The 23,395-nt window shown below is 35.1% G+C and overlaps 1 protein-coding gene across 1 annotated transcript in view; it reads right to left on the reverse strand.

The window, feature by feature from the left end:
• Positions 1–18,913, reverse strand: part of atrnl1b (attractin-like 1b) — a 46,778-nt gene extending 27,865 nt beyond the window's left edge. The window contains exons 1-3 of the mRNA XM_073827891.1: positions 17,852–18,913; positions 2,360–2,443; positions 1,976–2,089 (exon numbers count right to left, since the gene is read on the reverse strand). Coding sequence (XP_073683992.1) covers positions 1,976–2,089; positions 2,360–2,443; positions 17,852–18,087 — 434 coding nt within the window. The 5' untranslated portion in view covers positions 18,088–18,913. The remainder of the gene's footprint in view (positions 1–1,975; positions 2,090–2,359; positions 2,444–17,851) is intronic.
• Positions 18,914–23,395: the final 4,482 nt, after the last annotated feature.

Raw genomic sequence — 23,395 nt, forward strand, 5'->3', positions numbered from 1 at the left:
GCGGTAGAATCTCGGTTAAAATCGTATTCGGTTTAGTTTTTCACGTTTAAAATGACTATAGCGGCAGCTTTTATAGCAAAAGATATATTTCGCCACTGTTAAATATAATGGAGCCGTGATATAAGCTTCCCTCACGCTGACACTTTTCAGAAAAGATTAGGAACTCTACAACAAAACCAAAGCCCAGTTATTTACTTTTGCGTATTTGTTCTAAATGTTGCTGTTGTCTTCTGTGCCCAGTCTTTAGTTTTGTTTGATACATTCAAGAAGTGTTTTTCTTTGAGAAGGTAAGATTAAAGTTTCAGCTCATATATCTAACTGTTTGTATTTATTAACACAATTGTATATATCTGAAGTAAAATTGAAAAATGAGTATGCAGTGCATCGTCAATGCATCGTGATGCATCGAGATATTGTATTGAACCGAATCGATGACATGATAATCGTAATCGAACCGAACCGTAAGACCACTGTCGGTTCACACCCCTACAAATTAGAACGTAATAATAACCCTGTTTTTATGCACATTTTGACAAACTGCATCTGAAACGAGTGATGGAAACGCTACATTTCGAATAAATGTCCCTTAATTCGCAAAAAAGTTTTACGCTCGCTTGAGGTGGTTTTTGACTTGAGGCTTAATGCGAATAATGGGAGATGGAAATGCATCCAAATGGAAACGAGATGGAAATGTTCCCAAATGTGCGCAAACAGCACATGACATAAAAGAGATCACTGCTTTCACTATGAATGCAGCCAGTCTGAGGCACAGAAAACACCGGATCACGAGCTGATAGCCTGAGTGAAGTGCGCGCAACGCTTTGAAACGCACAACGAAAACTTGATGTAGGGATTAAGCTATTTTGTGCTTTCTGTTTTAGTTTATTTGACAGATACTCTGCCAAAGCATAATGGCCCAAAACACAACTTCTTTTATGTTAAAATAAGGAGTTTAAATATATTTTAAAAACTACACTTTTTACACAGAAGACCTAGCGTTTCATATTATCATGAGACCACGATAATATCAAGACAGTTTTATTATCGTGATATTACCATATTGATAATATCGTTACATCCCTAATCACTTTTGAGCAATACATCTTTGTTGAATAACAGTAATAATTTTGTATAAAAAAAAAATCTGACCGAAACCTTTAAAAACTAGTGCACATTCAACATTGGTAGTGTACAGAAAATCATATATGCTGTCAAATACATACATATATACACTACCGGTCAAAAGTTTGGGGTCAGTAAGAGTTGTAATGTTTTTAAAGAAAGTCTCTTATGCTCATCAGTGCTGCATTTATTTAATCAAAAATCTAGAAAAAAAAATTGTAATATTGCGAAATGTTATTACAATATAAAATAATGGTTTCTATTGTAATATACTTTAAAATTTAATTTATTCCTGTGATGCAAAGCTGAATTTTCATCAGCCATTACTTCAGTCTTAAGTGTCACATGATCCTTCAGAAATCATTCTAATATACTGATTTATTATTAGAATGATCTATACTGGATCTATATTGGATTATATATTGCAACAGCTGCCCTGCAAAGTATTTATTTAGAAACTGTGATATTTTTTCAGGATTCTTTGATGAATAAAAAGCTCAAAAGAACAGCATTTATTCAAAATATAAATATTATCTAACAATGTAAGTATTTGCTATCAATTTTTATAAATTTAACACACCCTTGGTGAATAAAAGTTGTGAATACAAAATCACTTTTCCATAGATCATCTTAACATATATCTATTTTTTAAAAACAGATAATTTTAATAAAATGTGTTTTTTATATCACACTTCATATTTCTATCGCACAGTATAAATGGCTCTTTACACATGAAAATAACTGCATTTTTATTTTAGGAAGGGGTCCCTAAATGGTGATCATCACACTTGTGGGGCTCCTTGGCATCGTAAAGTTCAAAACCTCAGTTTATTCTTTTAGGAAACACACTTACCTGAAGACGGCTACTAAGGGAGCATAAATCGAGTCTCCGTCATAGACGTACATGTGGTCCCAGCTACATTCGGTCGCAAAATGGTTAAATCGTAACCTCAGGACTGCGTTTGGGCTGCAAAACAAAGGTGATGACATAATGCTTAAGAATGTGTTGCTGGCTGCATAATCCATCATGAGAACATATTACAGCAGACGCATTTCTGCCAAGTCTGAAGGGTGCAAAGCAGAATGTGCTCCTCCAAGCCTTTTCTGGTAACCCAACACAGAAGAAAACACCCTTGTAAGGGCTGCTGAAGAGTATTTAAATAGGGGTTATGCAAGAGCGAAGTGTGGGCACAACAAAACTTTGATGAGAGAGAAAATAGGACGGAATAACACTTACTAGCCCTCAATCAGCCAGGTGCACTTGGTTTTGTACTTGTAGTTGATGGGGCCATCTGTTAGGTACCCAGACGGCTCAGTCAACCTAAAAAATAAGATCAGAGTCGAAGTTCAGAGGACCACATCAAACCAAGCCCGAGGGACAAACAGAACAATGCTATGTTTATAAGAAGGTGCTGTTTCAGTGCAAGTAGGCACGAGGATGGAGCTGGTTTCTGTGGTTACTTATGGCCATATGGACACAGGCTTGTGTGGGAGCAGATCCACAGTGATTCACTGCTGCAAATGTGCTCATGACACAGGCCTAACCAATCAGTTTCCTCTCCCTCCGGACTGCAACAGAGCCATCGGGCCCATGGAGTGACAGCGCTTGGATCCGTATTGCATCATCAAGGAACACTCAGGGCCTGTCTGTGTCGCGGGCCACATTAACCACACCAAGCTGGCGGCATTGTTTGCCCAGACAAGCCCTATTGTTTGTAGATGCCGACTTGAAGGGATGCATCCTTATAAACAATGACCTCAATATTCCACAGACACACTTTTAATTGAACACGTTATTGCTGCTTGCATAGCCAAACACTCCTACGGGTGAATTCTACAAGGAAATCAATCTAAGTCACATTGCTAAGACCTTCTGTCCTACTCATCTTAAAAAGAACAAAAAGAAGAACGGAGCTGGTGTTGCACAAGCATCTTAGAGCGGATATCTTAGCATTACTATTATATAGGGCTGCCCCCTAATAGTCAACTAACCATTAGTCAACGAGAAGAGGCTTGGTTGACCAGAAAAAAAAAATCCACAGGAAGTGGCAAAGTCACATGATGGACAGATCGTTAACGGCTGGTCTATGTGGTAATATATGACATCGGGCAGAACAAACAAATGCTCACTTATAATTCATCAACCTCAAATATGGCTTTTCATCTAAAATATCAAAGTAGTAGCAACTTTACATGGCAGTTCAATCTAATGTTAACCTAAAAATGCGCTATTTAAGTGTCTGCGGAGTGTGGAAGCCGCATGACAGATGGAGATGCCAGTCACTTGCTTCGTCATTTTCAGTCATACAGATAAAAATAATACATCTTTTGAATCTGTAAAGACTCTGTTTATTTGTGCGCACTCAGAATAACAACAAAACGTTGCACATTTGTAAAATAATTAAAAGTAAACAGGATTCGCTTTCTGTCGTCTCGGTCTTTGAACTTGAGTGCGAAACTTCGAAACTCTGTGTATACTTGACTTACAGACATGAAAAATATATCTATGGAGAGTGACGGTCTACTTTGAAATGAAAACAGCAATATTCTCAGATTATGTAATCCGTCTGAAACATGCAAACAGCCGCATCACTACTGCGGGGATGACCAGTCAGTGTCGCTGACTTCATCTCTTAAGCCGAAAACAAAAAAGCGCTAGTTTATCAAAAAATTATTAAAACATTAATGCAGTCTCCTTGCTGTTCTTACCCGCCACATTCCTAATTATTATATCTGCCAGTGCGCTGTGGCTGAGCGCTTATTAGGTCATGTAGGCAATTAAAGGCTCATTATTATGATTTATATGGTTTATTAATAAAGTGCGACTAATAGTTGACTAATACTTAAAATGAACAACTATTAGTCAACCAGAAAAATCTTTAGTCGAGGGCAGCCCTACTATTATATTTAAAGGAATAGTTTAGAGGACTGACTGCAGATTACAGCCATTCACTGCAGAGGATCTATTGGTCTAAGTGATGTAATGCTACGAAATCTGTTCCGGCAAAGAAACAAACTCATTTTCAGTAAATTTTCATTTCACAGGTAAACTTTTAAAGGGATAGTTCACTCGAAAATGAAAATTCTGTCATTACTTACTCTAATGTCATTCCAAACCTATAAGACCTTTGTGTTCCTCTTATTTTTGATGAAATCCGAGAGCTTTCTGGCCCTGCATAGACAGCAATGCAACAGACATGCTCAAGGCCCAGAAATGTAGTAGGCATTCTTTAAATGGCCCATGTGGTTCAACCGTAATTTTATGAAGCTATGAGAAAACATTTTGTGTGCAAAGAAAACAAAAATAAAATTTTGAACAATTTCTTCTTTTACGTGAAGAGAAGCGTTGTGAACGCACGGCTGAGAATGACAAAAAGTATTCTTGTAACTTCATAACATTACGGCTGAACCACTAATGTCACATGGACTATTTCATTGATGATATTTCTGGGCTTTGAATGTGTCAGTTGTGTTGCTGTCTATGCAGGGTCAGAAATCTTTCTGATTTTATAAAAAAAAATCTTAATTTGTGTTTTGAAGATGAATTAAGGTCTTACTAGTTTAGAAGACATGAGGGTGAGTAATTAATGATAGAATTTTCATTTTTGGGTGAACTATCCCTTTAAAGGTTGAGTTTGTCATTTCTGTGACTTAAAATATCCCTGTACACATGGTAATTAGCATTTTCAGAATAAAGTGAAAAAGACATGGACATTCATTAACTGCTATTGTCTTCTGGAAAAAAGGGAGATGCTTGCTTTTCCCATTTATCATGTTGCTTTTTTGTTATTCTGCAAAGTAATTGAATCAGCTCATTAATTCTCATTCACGTCCTTGACAACAGCGCACAAGAGAATGTCCTTGAGTCTTACTGTGCTTCAGCCTGTCTGTTTATTTATCTGTTCATGTCTTTTAATGTGCGTAATTAAATCTGTCTCTTCCTCACTCGACAAATGCGTTTCTTGCTAGACTTTTCGCAACTTCCTGCGTCACATCAACAATCTCGCTGACTGGTACATTTTCTCATTTACCTTGGCTCGTTGTCTAAAAAGCTCATTTTTGCCCTGCAAGCAAATTTTCCATTACAGTGAATATTCCAAACAAGGTGTTAAATCACATCACATCAGAATTATGATTAATACAAGCAGGTTTCTAGAAACCACATTTTTGTCTTCAATTGGTTATGTAAATCAGGTCAACACAGTGTCCTCCAAAAGTTTGGAAACACCTGAGGCAAAGTAGGATTTGGACAATGTCAAAATAACTCATTTGAAGCAATAATCATTTCTTATTACTTAATCTTGAGGTATAGCTCAGCCAAAAATGAAAATTCTGTCAATAATTACTCACCCTCATGTCATTCCAAACCCGTAAGACCTTCATTCATCTTTAGAACACAAATTAAGATATTTTGATGAAATCCGAGAGCTTTCTAACCTTGCATAAAAAGCAACACAATTGACACGTTCAAGCGCCAGAAAGGTATTAAAGGACGTTGTTAAAATAGTCCATGTGACATCAGTGGTTCAACCATAATAATATGAAGCCATGAGAATACTACTGTGCGCAAACAAAACACAAATAACAAGTTTATTCAACAATTTCTTTTTTTTTTTCATTTCAGTCTTCGACATGCATTCAAGAGTACTTATTTATTTTTGGGTCGACTCTCTTTAATAATAGAAATGTACCATTCAAACATTTAAATGTTTCCAAAAGAAGTCCCTTATACTTAGCAAAGTTGCATTATTTTGATCAAAGATACAGTAAAATATTACTACAATTAAAATAAATGTTTTCTATTTTAATATACTTTAAAATGTAATTTATTTTGCTTGAATCTTGTGTCACATGATCTTTCAGAAATCAGTCTAATATGCTGATTTGGTACTCAAGAAACATTTCTTAATATTGTTAAATGTTGAAAGCAGATAATTAATATTTTTGTGAAAATTGTGATGCATTTTTTTTATTCTTTGAACAGGAAGTTCAAAAGAACAACTTTTATTTGAAATCATAATGTGTACTGATATTTGTGATCAATTTATTGCATCCTTGCTGAATAAAAGTGTTAAAACTACAACTTTTGAACATTATTGTACGTCACAATCAGACTTTTTTTTTTGAAGATAATTGAATCAGAACACATTTAGCTCCATTTAGCTAATTAGCTTTAGACAGAGTATAAATGCACCTATTACTTTTCTGTTTTTATTTAATAAATGTTTTTAATCATTTGTGTGGTCCCATCATCACAAAATTATAAAGAGGCTGATATTGTCCAAATTTTCCTGTGGCGTTTCCAAACCCTTTACAGCGATGACTTGATAATATCCGAATTCTGTAATTAAGTAAAACCTAAATTTATAAATGATATTCATCTGTGCACCACACCGCAAAGTGAAAACAGCCTGCAAACAAAAGTCATCTTTGTGACTGTATTTCTCTTGTAATCATTTCTGACAGTCTGTGAATCATTCCTCACTCAAACTGAAGAATCTCTTCTAAACAAAATTTATGACGCAAAGCAAACCAAATGCAAAAGCTGGCACTAACATACTTATTGTAGGTTAAATCGTAGCCTATTAACAAGCTATTTCTCCACTCTGTGTTCTGTATGTCTAAAATCAGACACTGAGATTTTAAGAGCGGTTAAAAACAGTAATCACGGTGCACCACTTCCTGTGCTGGGGAGGCCATCCCTCAGGCTGAATGTTGGCGAGAGGGATGTTTCTTTGTGCGGGCACACACTCGGAGAGGGAACTGTAGGTGAGTCAACAGTTAAAATATTCACCAGGTTTTCATGAATCTTTTATAGCACAGTCAGGCACAGCCAGGACTAATACCTATCCCAGCGGCTACCGGACAAGGTTAACTCAGCCTCGCTCAAAGCCTGGACTCAGGCATTCAGAAAGGGAAAGGGACGGAAAGGGAGTTACATAAAAATCTGCAACAGCCAATGCAATATTACAAAAACAAAGACTTGTGTGCTAAAGGTAAATGGCGTCTGAAAGGTGCAACTCAGCACTGCAGTCAGCCATGCCTAAATGTTGACACTTCGCAAAGTCCAATTAGAAAGGGCCTCTTCATCAGCTAACTCAAGCTCTGCTTCCTGCCACGTGAATAGGAGTCTACTGATATCTGTCGATCACTTCCTTAACCTGCCTGTCTTCAAAGCCCTTGTCTTCCTGTGGTCGGCATGTTTCCTCCCACCGTTTGTTCGTTAGGCTGTTGTGTAACAGGAAAGCTGTTTTTAGTGCCAGTATAATGTGGAGGCAAGGACACTAGGGTATGATTACTGAACAATTCAGGTTTGCTTATTTATTTCAAAAGGTGTGGTATAATCTATACACACTACAACCCGAAAAAGAAAATTCTGTCATCATTTCTTCACCATTAAGATGTTTCAACCCTGTATGAGTTTCCTTCTGTTAAACAAAAAATATGCTGCTGGCTACTGTCAACTGTTTGGTACCCGTTTTCTTCTGACAAAAAAACAACTTGGAACAACTTGAGCCACCACAATATCAGAACTGTATGTGCATCATACTAAACAAAAACATAAATATAAAAAGTTACATTAAAGGAATAGTTCACTTTCAAATGCAGTTTAAATGCAGCTTCAAAGGGCTCTAAAAGATCCCAGCCGAGAAAGAAGGGTCTTATCTAGCAAAATGATTGGTTACTTTCTAAGCAAATTGACAATTTATATACTTTTTAACCTCAAATGCTCGTCTCGTCTCTGAGATGTGCATGCGTATAGTTTGTGTAATCCGGGTCAATACAGTTAGGCTATGTCGAAAAACTCCCATCTCGTTTTCGTCTTCAACTTCAAAATCGTCCTACCACGCTTTTTTTTTTTAAAGGGTGTTTGATCTTATTTGTATGTTCACTTTGTAAACATTGGATCTGTAGTTTTTCGACATACCCTAACTGTATTGACCCAGATCACACAGACTACGCATGCGCATCGCAGAGACTAGACAAGATGAGCATTTGAGGTTAAAAAGTATATAAATTGTCAATTTGTTTCGACAATAACCGATCATTTCGCTAGATAAGACCCTTCTTCCTTGGCAGGGATCATTAAGAGCCCTTTGAAGCTGCATTTAAAATGCATTTTGGAAGTTCAAACTTGGGGACACCATACATATCCATTATATAGAGAGAAATCCTATAATGTTTTCCTCAAAACATAAAACACATTTCTTTATGACTGAAGAAAGAAAGACATGAACATCTTGGATGACAAGTGGGTGAGTACATTATCTATAATTTTTTTTGTTCTGAAAGTGAACTAATCCTTTAAGGAGCTATATTTAACCTCACACTGATCGAGCAAGAGCGAATGTACAAGAGGAAGATCTATTCACAAGCAGTTGGGAAAGTGACTCCGTTAACAGCTGTGAAATATAAACAGCAACACTTTTACTGACAAAGGGGATTTTAGAGTGGAAGCACCATTTGATAGGATTCAAACACTCTTTGTTTTTATCCAGCAGGCTTGGGTGAAGTGTGATACAAGACACGCATCCACACTGACTAAGCTGTCTCTATTACAAAGGACTGGGTCTATGCTTGGTCCAAAGCAAAAGAGATTTTAAATAGAAATAGACCTTGTCTGGCCTACATTTTGCCACTAAAGCACATTAACTGGATCTCGAATGGTAATCTATATGAACTGGGACATAGACGCCAGTTTTAAAAGCTAATAAAGGAAAATTAAGGGAAGCTGAGAGATATGTTGAAAATGTTTTACCATTGTATATAGAGTGTTTTCACAACACGTCATCAGTCGGTCATATTGGTGGTACTGAACGTAAAAAATGCCACTGAACCAAACAGAACTCAAAATTTTGCTGATTATTGCTGCTGAAAATGCTCAATTATTGTCATGTTTTGGGCTGTACTAATCAGTCAGACCAGGAAAAACATTTGTACTATAAGTACTATAGCCAAAAGATATAACAAATCAAAGAGAAGAGTGCAAAAAACTGTCTGGGGAACAAAAGGCGTTTGTGGTTGGATTTCCAGGACAAGAAACTTGACAACATTTGTGTTTGTTCTTATCATTTCCAGTCAGGTATGTGAAATATTAGGCTAATATCTTCATTAATACTGCTCGTATACATCATTATTAACCTTAGTCTGTCAAAATATTGTGCTCTTTCCAGCTTACTAAGTCCTTCTCTATATGATTTAGCCACACATTTCTAAATCAATCAGTGGTTAAGACAGCATAAATTAGCAATATCAGCATATTCAGCCAAAATATCCTAATAACCAGCTGCTGCAATGTCTGCTAATCAAAAAAACTAAATTAAAAAGAAATCAATATCTTCTGTAGTTTTAAGCTTTGTCTTTATTAAATTTAGAAATTAGTGTTTGATAACTACAGGGGTTGGACAATGAAACTGAAACACCTGGTTTTAGACCACAGTTAGTATGGTGTTGGGCCTCCTTTTGTGGCCAATAGAGCATTTCGTCTTTGGAATGACAAATACAAGTCCTGCACAGTAGCCAAAGGCATTTTGAGCCATTCTCCTCTTGCAGATCAGGGGTCAGGTCACTACATGATACTGGTGTAGGAAAATGTTATCTGACTCGCTCCTCCAAAACACCCCAAAGTGGCACAATAATATTCAGATCTGGTGACTATGCAGGCCATGGGAGATGTCCAACTTCACTTTCATGTTCATCAAACCACTCTGCCACCTGTCTTGCTGTGTGTACTGGTGCATTATCATCCTGATACATGGCACCACCTTCAGAGTACAATGTCTGAACCATTGGGTGCACATAGTCAACCTTCACACCTGTTCTTACTGGTGGAATGTGCAATCAGTGAAGATTGGCCACCAGGCTGCAAAAATATAGCCATGAAACCTCCAACATTATATTGGCCAGTGTTTCAGTTTCATTGTCCAACCCCTGTATATTAAATTAGGCTATATTTTCTTGCTGAAGGACAGAGGTAGCTACATGACATGTTTTATAATGGGTTTATGTGAAGATCGTTATCAATTAATTTAAATACGTTTTTTAAGTCTAATAAATGTTAAATTGATAATACTGCAATGTTGAATGGCTATAGTCAATGTTTAAATATTAGGGGAAAAAATCATATCAGTTGGTGATACTTGCTTTCAATCATAAAAAAAGATGACATTAAACAAATATTATAAATATACTTTATGTTGTTTCTACATTTAATTTGAAGATTAAATGTGAAATTATTGCAATATAAAAATATAATTAAAAAAATTTTAATGTTAGGTGGGATTAATCGCGATTAATGCAGAATTTATTTATTTTTTAATCGATTGACAGCATTGACAAATATATATTTAAATTAGGGGTGGGCATAGATTATTTTTTTTAATCTAGATTAATCTAGATTAAAATGGCTAATTTTAATAATGCTGAAGGCATTTTCAGAATATGTGTGCTACCAAAATAATGACTAAAAGTAAGTCTTCGAGAACGGGCCAGGCGGCGCATTAGATCAGGCGCTCATCTCCTGTTTCCAAAATGCATCACAAACTGCTTGACAATTGCATTTACAACATAATTAACTATACAAACTTGTGTAACCAAGTACTTCTGAGCAAAAGAATGCACGACGTGCGCGTTGCCGTTAAATACACAGACACGCACGGGCATGGATAGCCTATCTGCGTGCATAGTCTTCCATTAAACTGCGTTGCTTTTAGAAGCGTCAATTCAGTTGTTGCATATATTTAAATGTCTTTATTTCGGGATGATCAAAGTAAATTATAACTCAAACTTGAGGTTTTACTGGGGCACAGCAGATTTGCCCCAGTAAAAAGGGTCTAGCAACGCACCTGCCCTGAAGCGGCTTCATAACTGCATCCATGTTTGCACGTCTCATTTGATGTGGTAATTTCACAGAAGTTGAAGACTCGTTCTCGCCCCCTACAGTGCAATTCGACTAGGTATATGTCATCCGCGCTAAAATATCAAGGTGAAAGTCATCATAGTTTACATAGTATAGAACCAGCTCCCAACCCAACTTTGAGAATAGATTAACGGCGATATTTTTTTTTATCGCCCGATAAGAGTCTCACGTTAACGCAGCACGTTAACGCCGATAACGGCCCACCACTAATATAAATATATATTGTGCAAACTGCGGTTTCCTGTGCTAAATGTGTTTGTTGTATGTGGTGTGTGTGTGTATATATATATATATATATATATATATATATATATATATATATATATATATATATATAGAGAGAGAGAGAGAGAGAGAGAGAGAGAGAGAGAGAGAGAGAGAGAGAGAGAGAGAGAGAGAGAGAGAGAGAGAGGGAACTGCTGTTTCCTGTGCTAAATGTGTTTGTTAAATGTGGCATTATTACCTGCCAATAGGCTCACAAAGAGCTAATAAAATGTGAAAAGCAGTCAAAACAGCGCCATGAATTACTGCTGTAAGGAGACACCAGTTCCATTTGTATTGAACTGTAATGAGCAACACAGCCCCTATGATGAGAAGAACTATGTATGCTTGAGCATTTTGTCCTTTTTAGGCAATCTTGTGCCATTACGTACTGTTTTTGGTTAGTTTAGATGTCTTTGTTCTGTGTTGTGTTCGTATATCTGCACCAAAGTTCAGGGCTCCAGACTGCACAGTGGTTGCGTTTGCAATCAAAAATATTATTTTGCAAGTAACATTTTTGCTGAGTTCGCCACTGGAGACAACATAAATGTACATGTTTTGATGTTTTGGGTAACAAAAAAAAAATTTCACTGAATGCCAAAGAGAAGAATGACAAAAAGCAAAGATTACTGTTTTGTAAACAAAAATGTCAGACTTTTTAAAAGACTTTTAACTGTTCAATATCTGTTGAGTACCAAAACTGATAATACCCCTGCTGAGAAAAAGACAGGCTCCAGTTATGTCCAATTAAGAAATATAGAAAACAACTGAAACGTATCTTATCATGTCAATCAATGAACATTCAACTGCAGAAAGGCTTTTTTACTTCTTGGATTCAAGAGTTTGCATGGTTCCGGTATGATCATCACACACAGAAAATGTTTTATGACTTTTGTTCCAAAAGGGCAGAGAAATAGTGCAGGAAAAACAGATTCATTACTGGAATGAACCATTTTTAATAAAGAGAATGTGAGAAAACACAGCAATAGTCAAAAGCGGGCAATGCTGTTATTTTTCTTATAGAAGCCAATTGCTCCTTAAAGGTTAGTTCATCAGCCTTCGACATTGACTAACATGGAAGAGAGGGAATTGTTGAATAAAGTTGTAATTTGTTTTCTTTGTGCATTTTCTTTTTATTTGCCTTTCTGGGCCTTGAACATGGTAGTTGTGTTTCTGTCTATGTAGAGTCGAAACACTTTCGTATTTCATCAAAAATATCTTAATTTGCGCTCAGAAGATGAACGAAGGTCTTACAGGTTTGGAACGACATGAGGGTGAGAAATTAATGACAGATTTTTCATTTTTGGGTGAACTAACCCACTAACAAATATTTTTGTCTGGAGCCCTGGAGTCTGCCTGTTTAGTGTGCTTCAAGGTTCGGATCGCAGCATTTAAAGGTTTAATTATTTTTAAAAAGACATCCACTTGAAAAAAAAAATCCAAACACTTGAAGAAAACCTTCCAGCATCTGACCGCAAGACTTAAGTGTACATTGCGGTTGGTCTAAGCCAAGCATCTGTTAGGCTTGTTTGATGAAGATGATGTAGCTTACATTGCACTTCAGATAGTCATCCATAAAGATCAGACTAAAAATAGCGCACAGATCATGTCGACTGACTTGGCTTAACCCAAATACCAAATCAGTTCACCAACAACCATTCAGCAGTCTAGAGCACACAATATTTTTGAACACCACAGACATTTTTCAAATAGATGTTTGCACAAGGGCAGTTGACGCACTATTGGGGAGCTGACACGTCCTGTGGTGTGAAATGTTATACTCGTTCTAAAACCATTTGAGAAGATTGTGCTAATTCTTTTATAATTACTGTGCATGAATCTTTCATGATTTTATATTAATGGAGATATCAAATAGAATATCTGTACTTTTAAAAATGCATTTGTCACACAGCAGGACCATTTCAATTGACCTAGAGCAAAAAGGTTAAAAAAAATTAAAATGAAAAAAAAGTAACCGTAACACTTTACATTAAGGTTTCATTTGCAGGGCCCTATGATTTCCTCAATGTGTAAAACGCAAATGGAATTGTGCAATCCAGTCATAAGAATAGAATTTGCTGTATGACGCAGAATCTCTGCCAAATATTGGATGAAAAAAATCAAAAGTAAATCAGTACACTTAATTCAAAATGTGATATGGAATGCCTGTGTGAGTGTCTGTGAATATAAGCTACAAAAACAATACCAGTAAATAGGCATGTTCTGTGTGTTTCTGTACAGATAAATGGTGTAGACTGCCGCCTCAATTTATGACTACATGAACCTATCTCTAGAACTATACACAAACTAAACTTATAAGACACTTCATGAGCAATTTACTGTTTCTTTTGAGTAAAACTATGGTCAATTCATATACAAACGGAAACTTAAAGGTCTTCACATCTACCCGTCAAAATAAAAGTTTCTTTTAACTTGAATAAACATGATAGAAATAATACAATTATTATTAAAACATTCTTTTTAAAAATTATTTAGCAGAATATTATTTATATATATATATATATATATATATATAAAATAACTATTTAAATTTACAAAAGTGATTTTGTCAATAGAAAGCACATTAAATTAAGTACATTAAGTAAAGTATCTATTTTTAAGGTTTCAAATTCGTTTTTGGAGAATACATTTGGTTGAATCAATGTTACATTGTCATTCAATTTAACACAATATTTATGTAAAATTTAAAACAAAATGCTAATTCTGACTTTTGCATATTAAAATATATAAATGAATAAGGAACCATTAAATTTCATTGTGTTTTAAAATTAGTCAAAAATTCTTTCTGACAAATAGTCAAAACCTAGGATAGTGGCAAATTTAAAAAAAAATTGAATTACAACTAATTAGTATTTGGGGTGAAAGTAATTTGTCTTTTAATATATAATAAATAGATTTATGCCTGATAAGACTGTTACACTGAATAACATTTTAGTGGATGTCTTTAAAATTAGGGAAAATGTATAATTTATATATATATATATATATATATATATATATTAAAATTGAATCCAGAAAATTAATAGAAAATGGAATCTGGTTAAAAAAAAATGAATTTGAAGGGAAAAAATTCATAGGGCCTTAAAATAAAAATGTTTGGTAAATAATTTGCTGTTTAATACTGTAAGTTTCATGATTTCAATTATTTATACATGCTTTTTGATAATTAAAATTGATTTTGACCATTAAAACAAAGTCTAGAAAAATTGAAACAGAAAAATATAATAATATTATATATATATATATATATATATATATATATATATATATATATATAGAGAGAGAGAGAGAGAGAGAGAGAGAGAGAGAGAGAGAGAGAGAGAGAGAGAGAGAGAGAGAGAGAGAGAGAGAGAGTTAATTAAAACTAAACAATTTTCTACTACGTATCAGTTAACATTAGTTAATTAAAAAAAAACTGACTAAGCCAAAGAAATTTTTTTTTTACAAAATCATTTAACCTGTTTTACTGAAAGAGCAATCAAACATACACATCTAATTTGAAAACTGATTTTAAAAAGGCATTTTGTACAACATCAAGAAACTACACATGGCATTTTAAAATCATGTTCAAAGCAATTCCACTTCAAATATAGCACTACAAAAGACTATAAATTAATTACACAGACTTTAATCTACCGTAGCTTCATCTTAACTGTGCACTTCAGTAAACAGAAAGGAAATTACATCATGAGATGGCACAACCACGCAAAGCCACAGAAAGCAACCCATCTCTGAGCAAGACAAAGGTTTAGGCTACATCAGGAAATTTTCAAAGCACTTACTTTTAACAACAAAGGTTGCCATTGGGTGGTACATTGCTATTGTTATTGCAAAAACTTGGCTAATATTTCACTTTAACTCAGAGAAATAATTTAAATAATGCTGGTTTGTACTGACAAAACAGGTCACTTAAATTGTGACTAGAAAATTAAAAATTACCTTCAACTTCTTTCCTTGTTATATTTTTAACTTTGAGCACACAGACTGGTCTCTATCTACTCAGCGCCATTATGCAAGGTGATTGTTGCTTATAACTCTGAAACCTAACACAAGTCATTAATAATTCTGCATCCTCATAAACAGCATCTGCACAAGCTGAAACAATAGAGTGGCACACCAGACACAATTTCTATCCCATGTATCCACTTAGCCAGTCTTTATAACAACATACTGCTATTTGTCAGGGTGACAGGCTTTGTTGTTTGATCATGCTTATGGAGCTTCTGATGGGTGATCACACAGTATGACATGCTCAGATAATAACTCAGTACTTCCTGGTCACCTGGACCGGCATGAAAGGCCCAACAATAGTCGAGAGCATCAAAACAAACAGAGTTCACTTCCTTTCATTCAGCTATTGTTGCTTTCAACCTTAGTTATATAGGTCTGGGTGTCAGGCTGAAGTTTAGTCTGAGTGACAGCACTTATAAATGCCAATAGCATCCTCTTGGCTGCATCTAAGATGGAGAGAAGAGGAAGATCTTTGTAGCACCCGATGAGAGCGGGATGCTATTTTAAGAAACAGTGCAGGAGCTTTGTTCAAGAGTTTCATTTATCATACAGCTGTCAAACTAAGATTGTTTAAAACTAAATCATGTCTACCCATGCCTTTGACATCCTTTGTGAAGACAAAGGCACAGAATTAATAATTGACAGTATAACAGATGTTGGAAAACACTCTCATCAGATCATGTCTATACTATTATTTACATAATACTAATATAAACTGTGTGTGAAGTACAAGGTTACCACCAGGGTTGCCTCTCAAAACTAGCCCAAAAGTAGCCCAATCGCGTTCTGGGGAGTAAAATACACGTTTTTTTGGCAGGATTTCCTTGGTAAAATTACATTATTGGGGTTGCTTCAACCCGCGGCAACCGTGTTAAAGTAGCCCATTTCCGCGGGATAACTGTGGGCTTGGCAACACTGGTTACCACAGGCTTCATGAAGATCAAAAAGATCAAATGTGACCCCGGACCACAAAATCAGTCTTACGTAGCACAAGTATAATCATAGCAATAGGCAAAAATATATTGTATGGGTCAAAATTATTAATTTTTCTTTTATGCCAAAAATCATTAGGATATTAACCCCTTAGTGTTCCAACGTTCCTCCGGCGGGACGTTTTGCATTGAGTTAAGTTTGACAGGAACTCTAAGGGGTTAAGTAAAGAACATGTTCCTTTAAGATGTTTTGTAAATTTCCTATCGTAAATATATCAAATTAATTTTTCAATTAGTAATATGCATTGCTAAGAACATCATTTAGACAACTTTAAAGGTGATTTTCTCAATATTTGTTTTCTTTTCTTTTTTTTCTTTTTTTTTGCACCCTCAGAATTCAGATTTTCAAATAGTTGTATCTCAGCCAAATATTGTCAGATCCTAAAAAACCATACATCAATGAAAAGCTTATGTATTCATGATGTCCAAAAATTGACCCTTATGACTGGTTTTGTGGTTCAGGGAAAGTTTAATTAAGGAATAAACTGACACTAAGACAATGTCAATATGTCGTTTAAATGTAAATGTCTAGTAGGTGCAGACAATGGGTTGTATTGGCAACACTTCAAAGTTTTGACAATACAACCTCCAACACATCTCTTCATTACTTTTTAATTAAATTTACAAAAAGAAATTGCCTAAAGATTTGAATGGCTCTTCTTACAAACACTATGGAAATAAGTTTGCAAAAAGTGATGCTTTGTCTTGTTTTCCAAGTAAAAATATCAATTCTTAAATCAAGATATATTTATTTCAAAAGAAAGATGAGAGAAGATAGTAAGTCTTGCTTTTTGTGAAACTGATCAAAATAAAGTACGTTTATGATTTCAGAAAATCAACCTTAATTCACAATTAAAACACGTTTTCATGCCCCACTGACAAACATTTTCTTTTAACTTATATTTTACCTTACTTAATTTATCAGGAAATACATCTTAAGGAAATATATCTTGATTAAAGGATGTTTAAATATTTCTATGGAAAAACAAATTCCTGTTCTGATTTTAAAACCATTGAGCCCTTAATTTCATTTCTGTGTGCTAAAGGTACAAAACTTTAATTCAACCAAACTGTGCCAGGACTCATGGGATTTGCCAGGAGTATACTAAGAAAGATTTCAACATGGAAATGAAATCTAGATTGTTAGCCACATAGTCTGTGAGGAGGAAGCAGTCCAGGATAAATGCCCCTCATATCAGTTTTAACCAGATGGTGCACATATGTGAAAAGTCCCTTTCAAGTCATTCAAATTTCCCAGACAAATATGAAAATCCAGCAATCAGTAGCATGCTTCACAGATGAGTGAACATACAATGGACCTCTATTCCTAAGCATCACTATAACAAAATTTTAGATTTTGATTTGAATAAAATAACAAACAAAGAAATCACATACAAAGCTGTCACTGCGACGGTAAATCTTTATATCTTATCTAGCCCTAAATGGTAGCACTTTTGTAAAAGACACCACAGCAGTGACTGCTTTTCTATCTGAGAGTGTATATGAGAGTGTATTAAATACTCACTTGAATCTTCCCTGGCAGTGCTGACACTGGTCCCCAACCCATCCACGATCACAGACACAAGATCCGTTCACACACCTGCCTGACAAGCAGTTCTTCTCGCAGGGTTTAGATGGAGAGCCGTCTGAAATCAGCACCAGGGAGAACATCACACACAGCCATAAATATCTCTGCATGCCCTGCAGTCTCTGTCTGACCAGAAACAGTTCAGGTCTGAGCATCCTCTTCCCAGCATTCATGGTTTAAGGATGCTGCTGCTGTTGTTGCTGCTGCTGAATTGGGTATCAATGTCTTAGGGCCTTTCTTCCCTGCTTGCTGGTGCCCAGATTGTTTCAATTATAACAGCAGGGGGGGATCCGTTCACTTATAGATCATGAATATTCCTTAAAAATCAACGAAAGTTTCCCAAAACGTAGGTAGTCGTTTAATGTAAAACCTCCAGGTACGTGTGTGATATGATAAAATAAGCATAAACACAAGCATATTAAATCATCTGTCTCGTCTCATTGTGTTTCTGAACAAGGGCAGGAATTTCCTACGTTACCTCCTGCAGTTACAGGGCTGGAAAATAATACCCCATAACATTGAAAAAAATCTTTCCTCCCAGAGCACTACCATAACTCAAGTGATGCGATATTTCCAGCTTCAGTCAGAGCATCATATTATTCAGCGGTCTTATTCTGATCCCGTCCGCAGCCATTTTAAAGCGTAAACATTCAGCTGGCTGTCCAAATACACTGCTGGTGTGATTAAAAGCCTTTAAAGCTTGAGCTTTTCGTGGCTAGTGTTTATATGCCACTGGAAAAACGCTAGACGGAGAAGGTTTCGGAGTGAAAAGCATCCTTTATGACCGCAGCAGTCAGTAACATGGATGTTGTTTCTGCTGTTGTCCGTTGCGCTGAGGGATTTGGAAAACCTGAGGAACTATCCGTTATCCGCATATTTTTGTCGCTGTTTTTCTGGCTCAACGTGATAAACTCCTTAACGAAAGCGTCGACCCTCAATGTAGGTGTATATCCTCTTCGTCCCAGTGCGCTGAAACCCTCTCAGTGTGTGAATTTTGGCCCCCTCGACCACCGTTTAAGCTCCAATAGTACGAGCAGCTCGCGTTGGCTGCTCCTCAGGTTGGAGCAAACTCAACACAGAGATGTCCGCGCATGCGCAATAGGAAGATGACATTTTTAAAGAGACAGTGACCAGTATGTGCGCCCCTGGAATGTCCATTGCAGCACTCAAGACGCTTTCGTTAAACATTTTGTGTCATATCCTTAAAAATTGTTTAAAAACTATTCTACCGCTATTGATTTGTTTAAATATGTGACCCTGGACCACAAAACCAGTCATAAGGGTAATTTTTTTTTTTTAAATTGAGATTTACACATCATCTGAAAGCTGAGCTTTCCATTGATGTATTGATGACAATATTTGGCTGAGATACAATTTGAAAATCTGGAATGTGAGGGTGCAAAAAAATAATAAATAAATAAGAATAATGAGAAAATTGCCTTTGAAGTTGTCTAAATTAAGATCTTGCATATTACTAATCAAAAATTAAGTTTGATATATTTATGGTAGGACATATACAAAATATCTTAATGGAGCACGACCTTTACTTAATATCCTAAATATTTTTGCCATAAAAGAAAAATCGATAATTTTCACCCATACAATGTATTTTTTTGCTATTGCTACAAATATACCTGTGCTATCTAGACTGGTTTTGTGGTAATGTAATAGGTTGCAGATTACAAGTTAACCTATTGAAAATGTAATAAGTAGTGTAACTGATCACAAAACTTTCTAAACTGTTATTAATTTTGAAATGTTTAAAGCTAATTTTAACCATACAGTAGTACTCAATGCTGATTACTGTTAGACTTACAAAACCCTTCATCACTTAAATTAATGAATTTAATAATTTATTTTTGAAGCACAGCCACTATAAAATCAGACTTTAGCACCACTTTTTACTTTTAGATTGTTCTGAGGTTAAATACAGATTTAAAATAAGATATAGTTTAATACAGTTAAGGTCAAAAGTTTACATCCCCCTTTCAGAGTCTGCAAAATGTTAATTTTACCAAAATAGGAAGGATCATATAAAATGCATGTTATTGTTTATTTAGTATTGACCAAAATAAGATATTTCATACAAAATATGTTTACATATAGTTCCAGAAGAGAAGATAATAGTTGAATTTATAAAAATGACCCCATTCAAAAGTTTACGTCCCCTTGATTCTTAATACTGTTCTTATCTGAATGATCCACAGCTGTGTTTTTTTTGTTTTTTTGTTTTTTTTGTTTAGTGATAGTTGTTCATAAGTCCCTTGTTTGTCCTTCAGGTCGAATTCTTAGGTCTTCCAGCATTTTTGTGTATTTGAACCCATTCTAACAATGACTGTATGATTTTGAGATCCATCTTTTCACACTGAGAACAACTGAGGGACTCATATGCAACTATTACAGAAGGTTCAAATGCTCACTGATGCTCCAGAAGGAAATACCATGCATTAAGAGCCGGGGGTGAAAACGTGTACTTTTTTCTTATTTTTTTTTTTTCATTCCGTACTGCCCTTCAGAGGCTACAGAAGATACTTACATGTTTCCCAGAAGAAAGGTAATGAATTATAATATATTAAATATATTTATATATAATATAAATTATATGAATATAAGTATATACATGGAAATATTTTCAAAATATATACTGTATGTGTGTGTCTTTATATATACATAATAAATATACATAGCACACATACATATATTATATACATACATACAACTTTTATTTTGGATGCAATTAATTGTGATTAATCGTTGGCCAGAACTCATTTTTAGATGCACAGTGTCACAGTCTTTTTGTTATACTTAATCAATTTAATAGATCCTTGCTGAACAACAATAACAAAGTGACAAAGCATATGTATGCAGTTTGATCTAGCATTCATAGTACAGAGAGCAAATGCTAGGGTGGGTCTCTTTAAGGCCATAAAAAAAGTATAACATATACTCATACAACAGTAAATCTGCCAGTTGTTATACAGGCCATAATAAAACACTCAGTTCATTTGGGAATTTGATATTCCACATAGACAATTACTGGGCTTTGTGATGATTCTCACACCTCACAGACTTCCCTTTTTAGATCATTCCCATCACAACAGCCCCATTCAGTCAGGCAATGAACAGATGAATAGCATTACCGCATTATAGCGCTGACTTTATGAACAGAGCTGTTTGGTTAAACATACATGCTAAAGAGCACATTTAGTTAAAAGAAAGTTAAAAGAATTGCACTTAACACTTACATCATAAACTTATTGTTCATTTAATTCATACAGTATGTGTTCCACATATTCCAGTCTATGAACATTCCTGTCTCACTTAGAGCTACATTCTTTCATTGGCCCACTGGGGAACATGACACTTTCTCCTCAGACCTTCAGGAATGAAAGAATCAAAGCCTCAGGCAACTGCGGCTCAGTCTCACTGAGCACAACTGTAAATGCACATGCATGTCCCAGCCTGTCAGAAAGCACATGCGGCATAACTGTCCAGTGATACAACAGCAGTGACCTACAGGATAAGCATATAGTCTTATGTGTAAATCACAGGTGATTTACGATTCATTCCTCTGCACTTCAGGCATGCCATAAATCCTTCCCCAAGCCAAAGCACCATAGTGCCCCCAGATGGTAAACATTTAAAAAAACATAGTATAGCTGTACAGTTAGAGCACCTGAAGTGGCGTCCATGACAGCTACTCTTGCAATATTGTAGTAAAAAAATTATATTGTGAGTTGAAAGCGAAAAAAGATATTATCAATTTATCCATGCTAATGCAGAGATCTGAAATGCTTCTTCTCTCTAAATACATGTAGACAAGTAAGGAGGCGGGGTATATATTTCACATGATTTCGTTCTTTGTTCTTAAAAGAGTAGTTCACTTTCAGAACAAAACATTACAGATAATGTACTCACCCCCTTGTCATCCATGTCTTTCTTTCTTCAGTCAAAAAGAAATTGTTTTTTGAGGAAAACATTTCAGGATTTCTCTCCATATAATGGACTTCTATGGTGCCCCCGAGTTTGAACTTCCAAAATGCAGTTTAATTGCATCTTCAAAGGGCTCTAAACGATCCCAGCCGAGGAAGAATGGTCTTATAGCGAAACAATCGGTTATTTTCTAAAAACATTTACAATTTATATACTTTTTAATCTCTACACAGAGTACACACAGAGCTAGATAAGATGAGCATTTGAGGTTAAAAAGTATATGAATTGTAATTTTTTTTAGAAAATAACCGATCGTTTTGCTAGATAAGACCCTTCTTTTCTCGTCGTTTGAAGCTGCATTTTAAAATTTCAAACTCGGGGGCACCATAGAAGTCCATTATATGGAGATGAAAATCCTGAAATATTTTCCTTAAAAAACATAATTTCCTTATGACTGAAGAAAGAAAGACATGAATATCTTGGATGACAAGGGGGTGAGTATATTATCTGTAAATTTTTGTTCTGAAAGTGAACTACTCCTTTAACGCCATTAAAGTATGGATGGACAAGTCCAGGAGCAGAGGATTTAAATATGATCTTAAATCCCTGACTAAGAGGGATTAGTATTTGAGTACACTGATAAAAACAGTCTAAAAAACTAGATTCAGTTTGGTAAGAGACTATGATCGTACTATGTTAGATAAATATGACCCTGGACCACAAAACCAGTCATAAGGTTTTTTTTATACATCATATGAAAGCTCACTAAATAAGCTTTCCATTGATGTTGATTGATGTTTGGTAGGATAGGACAATATTTGGCTGAAATACAACTATTTATAAACCAACTATTTATAAACCTGGAATCTGAAAGTCCAAAAAAATCTAAATATTGAGAAAAGTTGAAGTTCTTACCAATGCACATTACTAATCAATTTTTTTGGCATAAAGAAAAAATTATAATTTTGACCCATACAATGTATTTTTGGCTACTATTGCTAGAAATATACCTGTGCTACTGGTTTTGTGGTTCAGGGTCACAAATCTCTGTGTAATTGTGTTTTTCTGTGTCATCTGAAATCAGGTTTTAATTACATATTTTGTAACAATATGTTTAGGTTAGGTTTATGCGTGTATTTTTGAGATGTTTGTTTTAGCAGTGAGGAAGACACGTTTTCCCTTTAATGAATAGAAACATAATATTTTTAAAAATTGCACTACCATTTCAAAATTTGGGGAATTAATACTAGAATTTATTATTTTTTTCATTAAGGATGCATTAAATTAATCAAAAGTTAAAATAAAGACTTTTACATTGTTACAAAAAGTTTCTAATTTGAAAAATGCTGTTCCTTCCTTCTATTCATCAAAAAATCTTAAAAATGAAAATAAGGAAAAAATAACAGAAGTGTATCACAGTTTGCACAAAAATACTAAGCAGCAAAACCATGTTCACCAATGATAATAGTAAGAAATGTTTTTTTAACACCAAAACGGCATATTAGAATAATTTCTGAAGCATCTTGAGACAGAAGACTGGAATAACAG

Source organism: Garra rufa, chromosome 22 (assembly GCF_049309525.1).
Source record: "Garra rufa chromosome 22, GarRuf1.0, whole genome shotgun sequence".
NCBI classification, from domain to species: domain Eukaryota; kingdom Metazoa; phylum Chordata; class Actinopteri; order Cypriniformes; family Cyprinidae; genus Garra; species Garra rufa.